The following is a 9,423-nucleotide window of genomic DNA, read 5'->3' as shown; positions in this document are numbered from 1 at the left end:
GTGTGTTTCCCCTTAATAACTTTCATAAGAAACACCTTCACATCCATACCCCTTCTTTTCACTCTACCTTAACTTTCACTCTACCTTAACATGTATTGACAAGCATCACAGTGGTTGTGCTGCAGTTCATATCCTTGAGAATTCTCAAAGCAGAAACTCAGCCGGACGTGATGCCTCACGCCTTTAATCCCAACACTCGGGGAGGCAGAGGCAGGCAGATGTCTGTGAGTTTGAGGACAGCCTGGCCTACAACGCGAGTCCAGGACAGCCAAGGCTACACAGAGAAAACCCGTCTTGAAAAACTAAAGCAACAACAACAACAAAGTGAAACAAAGCAGAAACAAAACCACAGACACACACACAAAAAGGGAAGGTATTGGTTTATCTTAACATGCCAGTTTGACCAATGACTTATAAAGAATGAGGAATAACAGTAAAAAAAAGAAAAAGTACAAATTCCAAATCATAAACATTTAGTTTCTTCAACATTCTAGCACAAACCAAGGACAAAATCCTATTGCACGTAACTTTACCGTACCACATAGCAAAAATAGTGAAAGAAAACTAGGATTTGGCTATCATTTAGTCCTCCTAACTGTAGACCTATTTCATACGATCAAGAAAATTCTTCTTCTGATGCTTCGTCTTCTTTTCTTGACAGGAAAACTTCAAGTGTCAACAGGGGTGGTGGAAGCTGCTGGTAACTTGACTAGCTTAGTCAGCGTCAGCAGCAGCAGCGGCGGCGGCAGCGGCGGCGGCGGCGGCGGCGGCGGCAGCAGCAGCAGCAGCGGCAGCGGCAGCGGCAGCAGCGGCAGCGGCAGCAGCAGCAGCTCTATCTTCACCTCTGGCTTCTTCTCCTCCTTGCTTCTGCTCCTCCTCGTCCAGGGTCTCTTCGTAAAGGGCTTCGATGACAGCAGGTGTTGTTTTGTTGATCCTGGCCAAAAATTCCAGGACTTTCTTCTTGCTTGTTTCAGCGTAGGCTTGGGGACCCCACAGGAACTCATAGCGTGGAGGATCGCTGTTGGCCACCTGGCGGTACTCCAGGTACTGCAGCTTCACCAAATACTGGGTCATGAGCTTCCGGGGTTCACCAAAGATGTGGTGCTTCTTCCCTGGGTAGATGTGCTTCTTCTTCAGGATTTCCCACATCTCTTCTTCACTGGTGCGATTGCCCCGAACGAAGATGATAGCCAGGACACTCAGCAGGAAGCCATCCTTGGGTAAGCCTCTGCCAGCACGAATCCTCCCATTGTTGGGGAGCTTCAGCTGGCTGATGAGGTCATATGAGGAATTACTGGAGTTGACTTCCCTCACTTCCACTGCAAAGGTATCCTCGAGCTTCTGAGAAGCTTTCCTGAAGATCTCAGGAAAGTCTCTCTCATGCTTCTTGCTGACAAGCTTCAGCATTTCTTCCTTGGTGGTAAGCTGCTTCAAATTGTAGTTGTAGAGCAGGTACTGCAACAGCATCATCACCCTTCCTTCTATCAGAGCTTGGTGCTCAGCGTCAGAGTATAGGCTGGCCCCAGCAGAGTGTGCCCACTGCCTACTTTGCTCACTTTGCTCATAGCAACTTTCATCTGAATCAGAGGAAGAAATAATCAGAAAACTTGGGGTAGACGGTGGTGTAGTCGGAGGTGCCTCGGGAGTGCTGGGCACCTCAGCCTCAGCCTCAGCCTCAGCCTCAGCCTCAGCCTCAGCCTCAGCCTCAGCCTCAGCCTCAGCCTGGGTCTGGGAGGCAGCAGGGGACTCTTCCACTGCCTCTGGTGCTTCTTGGGCTGTTCTCTGAGCTTCCCGAGAAGTCTGAGCCTGACTTCGGGCCTGTTTGCGTTTCTCCCGGGCGTGGAGCTTACTCTTCTGACCTCGAGGCATGATGACTCTGGCTAAGGTCAAGAACAGCAAGTGTTTGAAGGAGGCTGGGGATGCAAACACCTGTAAGAAACAGAAGATGATATGAACCCTTTAATCAGAGAGAGAACACCTTGTTTGTAACTAAGGCTGCCTCTGTAGGTTTTCATGAGTGCAGCCCTTCAGGGATCCAACATGGTGCAGTTATAAAAAGATTATCCCCTGAATAAGAAGGTAGACACGCTTTTCTTTTTTCTTCCCAGTCTAGGGCTTCTCTATCTTGCCTGTCTTGTACTTGTCTAATGAGTAGGGGTGGCAGTGGAGGACTTCAGTTTTGAGGTTCAGGGAACCTCTCATTTCCTCTCAGTTCACATCACCAGCGGAAAACTTTTGAGCCCCTCTCCTTTTCTACCCTGAGGCTGTGATTTCTGTGAAATTCTAGCCCCTGTGTAGACATTATTCTTTACCTTGGCTTCTGGAAATACCTAGAAGCCACACTAGTGTGGATTTAATCCACGTCTTTTACCTAAATAAATAAATAAGTAAACAAATAAATAAAATCTGTCACTACTATTATTAGAACCACCAGCCACCACATAGCACTGGAGTAAACCAGTTTCTCTTCCATCAAAACTGCCCAGTCAGGCTGTAAAGTGGTGGCGCATGCCTTTAATCCCAGCACTCATAGGCAGAGGCAGGCGGATCTCTGTGAGTTCAAGGCCAGCCTGGTCTACAAATCGAGTCCAGGACAGCCAAGGCTACACAGAGAAACCCTGTGTCAAAGCACAAAATCAAGACAAAACAAACAAACAACAAGAAAAAAAACCACAAAAGCCGCCCCGTCAGTTTAGGCTGTCATTGATGGAGGGCTTCCCTAGGTTGACCTGCATCCTCACCTTGATTTCTGGTCATATTTAGGTTCTCCCCTATGCTGATTTGAGGCCCTCTACCCACACTGAGTTCCCCATATCTCCATGTACAAACAGCCCAATAGATTTCCTTGGGGTTCCTCAAGATGGATGGCATGGATAGGTCTCAAGTCACCTGACTCTCCTGGGATGGGTGATTCCTTCAGAACTCAACACTCTGCCTTTTAATTTCCAGAAGAACATGGTACTCCTTTTGCTTAGTGGAGGCAGCTGTATCATGAGGTTAAGCTCTCTACTCAACTTCCTTGTTTGAGATTCTCAAGTACACATATAGGATCCTCGCTGGTAAATTTCCTTGCACTTTCTGTTGTTACCACGGGCTTTCCCTCCAGCTGCTCCCTAGTTTTATTTTCTGCCTCATTCCAGAGAGCACAGAAGGAAAATGAGCGTGGATCTCTAGTGGCACACTCTCCTCAGGACTTCTCCAGACTGAGGACAATGGAGCTCAAAAGCACCATTAACTTGAGCTCCAGGGTATTCAGCACCCTCTTCTGGCTTCTGCCGGCAACTGCACCCATGCGCATCTATGCCCTCAAAGACACCTTTGATCAGAGCACTCTGGAGGAAGAGGCAGGCACACATCTGTGAGCTCAAGGCCAGCCTGGTCTCCAGAGTGAGTCCAGGACAACCAAGGTCACACAGAGAAAGCTGGTCTCGGAAAAAAAAAAACAGAAAATTTAAAAATGTAATAAAATAAAATAAATCAACCGGGCAGAGCGGCTGCACACCTTTAATCCCAGCGCTGGGGGAGGCAGAGGCAGACAGATTTCTGTGAGTTCAAGGACAGCCTGGTGTACAAAGTGAGTCCAGGAAAGCAACTCAGTCTCAATAAATAAATAAACAAATAATAAATAAATAAGTAAAGCAAAAATGAGTCTACTGGGCAGAGCGGCTGCACACCTTTAATGCCAGCACTGGGGGGGGGGGAGGGGGCGGCGGAGGGGGCAGATGAATGCAGTCGTCTTTGAGTTTGAGGCCAGCCGGGTGTACAAAGTGATTGAGTCCAGCAAAGCCAAGGATACTCATAGAGACCCTGTCTCCAAAAAAAAAAAAAAAAAAAAAAAAAAAAAAAAAAAAAACCAAAAAATGAACTAAACTAAACCAAAATAAAATAAAATAAGTAGCCAGGAGGAGCAGCTGCACATCTGTAATCCCAGCACCAGAATAGGCAGAGACAGGCAGATTTTTGTGAGTTCATGGCCAGCCTCATCTACAAAGTGAGTCCAGGAAATCCAAGGCCACACAAAGAAACCCAGTCTTGAAAGAATAAATAAATAAATAAATAAATAAATAAATAAATAAATAAATAAAATAAAAAAGAGTCGGCCAGGTAGAGTGGCTGCACACCTTTGAATGCCAGCACTGGGGGAGAGAGATGCAGGCAAACATCTGTGAGTTCCAGGCAAGCATGGTATGCAAAGTGAGTGAGTCCAGCAAAGCCAAGGCCACCCAGAAAAATCCTGTCAACAAAAAACCAAAAGAATAAATAAAGTAAAATGAAATAAAATAAAACTAAGTCCGCTGTACAGGGAGGCTGCACACTTTTAACCCCAGTCCTGGGGGTGGCAGATGCAGGCAGATTTCTGAGAGTTCAAGGCCAGCCTGGTGTAAAAAGTGACTGAGTCCAGGAAAGCCAAGGCTACACAGAAAGACCCTGTCTCAAACCCCCCACTCACCAAAGACGAAGTAAAATAAAATAAAATAAAATAAAATAAAACAAAACTAAGTCAGCCCGGCAGAGAAGCTGCATACCTTTAATGCCAGAACTGAGGAAAACAGAGGCAGGCAGATTTCTGTAAGTTTGAGGCCAGCTGGGTGTACAAAGTGAATCCAAGAAATCCAAAGCCACAAAAAGACACCCAGTCTTGAAAAGTTAATTAATTAATTAACTGATTAAAATGAAAAAAAAATGTCAGCCTGGTGGAGCAGCTGCACACCTTTAATGCCAGCACTGGGGGAGGCAGATGCAGGCAGACATCTGTGAGTTCGAGGACAGCCTGATGTACAGAGTGTGTGAGTCCAGCAAAGCCAAGGCCACACAAAGAAGCCCTGTCTCAAATACACGAAAAAATAAAATAAAATAAAATAAAACAAAATAAATAATACAAAATCAGTTGGTGGAGCAACAGCACACCTTTAATGCCAGCGCTGGGGTAGGCAATTGCAGGCGGCCATCTGTGAGTTCAAGGACAGCCTGGTGTACAAAGTGAGTCCAGGAAATCCAAAGCCACACAAAGAAACCCAGTATCGAGATATAAATAAATTAATTAATTAATTAAAATGAAGCATAAATATGTCAGCCTGGCAGAGCGGCTGCGCACCTTTAATGCCAGAACTGAGGGAAACAGAGGCAGGCAGTTTTCTGTGAGTTTGAGGCCAGCCGGGTGTTCAAAGTGAATCCAAGAAATCCAAAGCCACACAAAGAAACCCAGTCTCGAAAAATAAATAAATAATTTGATTAATGAAAATGAAAAAAATATGTCAGCCTGGAGGGGCGGCTGTGCAGAGTTTGTGATTCCAGCAAAGCCAAGGCCACACAAAGAAACCCTGTCTCAAGAACATGAAAAAATAAAATAAAATAAAATAAAATAAAACTAAGTCGGCTGGTGGAGCAACTGCACACCTTTAATGCCAGAGCCGGGGAGGCAGTTGCAGGTGGCCATCTGTGAGTTCGAGCACAGCCTGTTGTACAATGTGAGTCCAGGAAATCCAAAGCCGCACAAAGAAGCCCAGTATCAAAATACAAATAAATAAATAAATAAATAAAAATGAAACATAAATATGTCAGCCTGGCAGAGCGGCTGCACACCTTTAATGCCAGCACTGGGGGAGGCAGATGCAGGTAGACATCTGTGAGTTCGACGACAGCCTGGTGTACAGAGTGTGTGAATCCAGCAAGTCCAAGGCCACACAAAGAAACCCTGTCTCAAAAACATGAAAAAATAATGTTCTTCTTGTAGGTTTCTAGGACCCTCTGGGTCCTTCTATTTCCCCATTCTCCCATGCTTCTCTCACCTAGAGTCTCAATAGCATGTCCTCCCCTCTGTCCCACTTTCCTGGTAAGTGAAGACTTTCATGGGACACGCCCCTTGGGCTAGTGTCCAGAAATAAGTGAGTATATACCATTTGAGTCTTTCTGCTACTGGATTAACTCACTCATTATGATCATTTCTAGTTCAATCCATTTGCCCACAAAATTTGGAAACAGATCTGGGCCCAGAGGTCCTGCCCAAACTATGGCACCAGCCAAGGACAAAACCTGCAGTAAACTCCGAACCCCTACTCAGATCTAGCCAATGGACAGGACAATCTCCACAACTGAGTGGAGAGTGGGGTCTGACTTTCACACGAACCCTGGTGCCCCACATTTGACCACGTCCCCTGGATGGCGAGGCCTGGTGGCACTCAGGGGAAGGATGGCAGGCTACCAAGAAGAGACTTGATACCCTATGAGTATATACAGGGGGAGGAGGTCCCCCTCAGTCATAGTCATAGGGGAGGGGAGTAAGGGGAAAGTGGGAGGGAGGGAGGAATGGGAGGATTCAAGGGATGGAATAACAATTGAGATGTAATATGAATAAATTAATAAAATATATTTTAAAAACACGAAAAAATAAAATAAAATAAAACTAAGAGAGCCTGGGGGAGTGGCTGCACACCTTTCAGCACTGGGGAAGGCAGATGCAGGCAGCCATCTGTGAGTTCAAGGACAGCCTGGTGTACAAAGTCAGTGAGTCAAGCAAAGCCAATGCTAGAAAATGGAACCTTGTCTCGAAAAAACACAAAAGAAAATAAAGTAAAATAAAATAAAAATAAGTAAGCCAGGCTGAGAGGCTACACACCTTTAATGCCAGAACAGGGGGAGGCAGAGTTAGGAAGATTTCTGTGAGTTCGAGGATAGCCTGGTGTACAAAGTGAGTGAGTCCAGGAAAGCCAAGGATACACAGAGAGACCCTGTTTCAAAAAAACAAAAACAGAAAGAAATGAACAAACAAAAAGAAACAAAATATAATAAGTCAGCCAGGCAGAGCTGATGCTCACCTTTAATGCCAGAACTGGGAGAGGCAGAGGCAGCCAGATTTCTCTGAGTTCGAGGACAGCCTAGGGTACAATGTGAGTCCAGGAAATCCAAAGCCACACAAAGAAACCCAGTATCAATAAATAAATATATAAATAAATTAATTAAAAATAAATAGATAAAATTAAGTCAGCCAGGCAGAGGGGCTGCACACCTTTAATGCCAGCACTGGGGCAGGCAGACTCCGGCAGCCATCTGTGAGTTCGAGGGCAGCCTGGTCTACAAAGTGAGTGAGTACAGAGAAGCCAAGGCTACACAGAAAGACCCTGTCACAAAATACCAAAAAAAAAAAAAAAAGGAAAAACAAAACCAAATTAAATAAAATAAAAATAAGTCAGCAAAGCAGAGCAGCTGCACACTTTTAATGTCAGCACTGGGGGAGCCAGATGAAGGCAGACATCTGTGAGTTTGAGGCCAGCATCTTGTACAAAGTGAGTGAGTCCACGAAAGCCAAGGCCACACATAGAAATCCCGTCTCGAAAACACAACAAATAAAATAAAAGGAAATAAAAACAAGTCAACCTGGCCAAGCTGCTGCACACCTTTTAGTCCTGCACTGGGGGAGAGAGAGGCACAAAGATTTCTATGAGCCCAAGGCTAGCCTGGTGTAGAAAGTGAGTGGGTCTAGGAAAGCCAAGGCTACACAGAGAGATCCTCTATCGAATAAAACCAAAAAAATAAAGTAAAATAAAAATAAGGCAGCCAGGCAGAGTGGCTTTACAGATTTTATCCCATCCCTGGGGGAGACAGATGCAGGGAGATTTCTGGGAGTTCGAGGCCAGCCGGGTTGACAAACTGAGTGAGTCCAGGAAAGCCAAGGATACACAGAGAGACCCTTTCTCAAAAAAACCAAACAAACAAAAAATAAAATAAAATAAAATAAAATAAAATAAAATAAATATAAGTCAATCAAGCAGAGCGTCTCTACACCTTTAATGCCAGAACTGGGGGAGGCAGAGGCAGCAAGATTTCTCTGAGTTCGAGGCCAGCTTGGTGGACAAAGTGAGACCAGTAAATCGAAGGCCACACAAAGAAACCCAATCTCGAAATATAAATAATAAATAAATAAATAAAATAAAGTAAAATCAAAATAAGTGGCTGGGTAGAGTGGCTGCACACCTTTAATGCCAGCACTGGGGGAGGCAGATGCAGGCAGACATCTGTGAGTTCGACGACAGCCTGGTGTACAGAGTGTGTGAATCCAGCAAGGCCAAGGTCACACAAAGAAACCCTGTCTCAAAAACATGAAAAAATAATGTTCTTCTTGTAGGTTTCTAGGACCCTCTGGGTCCTTCTATTTCCCCATTCTCCCATACTTCTCTCGCCTAGAGTCCCAATAGCATGTCCTCCCCTCTGTCCCACTTTCCTGGTAAGTGAAGACTTTCATGGGACATGCCCCTTGGGCTAGTGTCCAGATATAAGAGAGTACATACCATTTGACTCTCTGTGCTTCTGGGTTAATTCACTCATTATGATCATTTCTAGTTCAATCCATTTGCCCACAAAATTTGGAAACAGATCTGGGCCCAGAGGTCCTGCCCAAACTATGGCACCAGCCAAGGACAAAACCTGCAGTAAACTTCGAACCCCTACCCAGATCTAGCCAATGGACAGGACAATCTCCACAACTGAGTGGAGAGTGGGGTCTGACTTTCACACGAACTCTGGTGCCCCATATTTGACCACGTCCCCTGGATGGCGAGGCCTGGTGGCACTCAGGGGAAGGATGGCAGGCTACCAAGAAGAGACTTGATACCCTATGAGTATATATAGGGGGAGGAGGTCCCCCTCAGTCACAGTCATAGGGGAGGGGAGTAAGGGAAAAATCGGAGGGAGGGAGGAATGGGAGGATACAAGGGATGGGATAACCATTGAGATGTAATATAACTAAATCAATAAAATATATTTTAAAAACACGAAAAAATAAAATAAAATAAAACTAAGAGAGCCTGGGGGAGTGGCTGTACACCTTTAATGCCAGCACTGGGGGAGGCAGATGCAGGCAGCCATCTGTGAGTTCAAGGACAGCCTGGTGTACAAAGTCAGTGAGTCAAGCAAAGCCAAAGCTAGAAAAAGGAACCCTGTGTCGAAAAAAACACAAAAGAAAATAAAGTAAAATAAAATAAAAATAAGTAAGCCAGGCTGAGAGGCTACACACCTTTAATGCCAGAACAGGTGGAGGCAGAGTAAGGAAGATTTCTGTGAGTTCGAGGATAGCCTGGTGTAAAAAGTGAGTGAGTCCAGGAAAGCCAAGGATACAAAGAGAGACCCTGTTTCAAAAAAAAAAAACAAAAAACAAAACAAAAAGAAGCAAAATATAATAAGTCAGGCAGGCAGAGCTGATGCTCACCTTTAGTGCCAGAACTTGGGGAGGCAGAGGCAGCCAGATTTCTGCTAGTTCGAACACAGCGTGGTGTAAAAAGTGAGTGAGTCCAGAAACCCAAGGCTACTCAAAGAAAGTCTGTTTCTAAAACAACAACAAATAAAATCAAGTAAACTAAAACAAAATAAAGTAAAGTAAAGTAAAAGTAAGTCAGTCAAGCAGAGCGGCTCTACACCTTTAATGCCAGA

The 9,423-nt window shown here is 45.0% G+C and overlaps 1 protein-coding gene across 1 annotated transcript in view; it reads right to left on the bottom strand.

The window, feature by feature from the left end:
* Nucleotides 1-272: 272 nt before the first annotated feature.
* The window catches only part of LOC311601239 (melanoma-associated antigen E1-like), a 47,466-nt gene continuing 38,315 nt past the window's right edge, over nucleotides 273-9,423 (bottom strand). Inside the window, exon 5 of the mRNA XM_084788628.1 lies at nucleotides 273-1,929. Within this exon, the coding sequence (XP_084644754.1) occupies nucleotides 715-1,929 (1,215 nt within the window). The 3' untranslated portion in view covers nucleotides 273-714. The remainder of the gene's footprint in view (nucleotides 1,930-9,423) is intronic.

The sequence above is a fragment of the Acomys minous genome (assembly GCF_964271855.1).
Source record: "Acomys minous genome assembly, chromosome: 7".
NCBI classification, from domain to species: Eukaryota; Metazoa; Chordata; class Mammalia; order Rodentia; family Muridae; genus Acomys; species Acomys minous.
The sequence above is the reverse complement of the archived record's forward strand: the minus strand, read 5'-3'. Positions and strand labels throughout refer to the sequence as shown.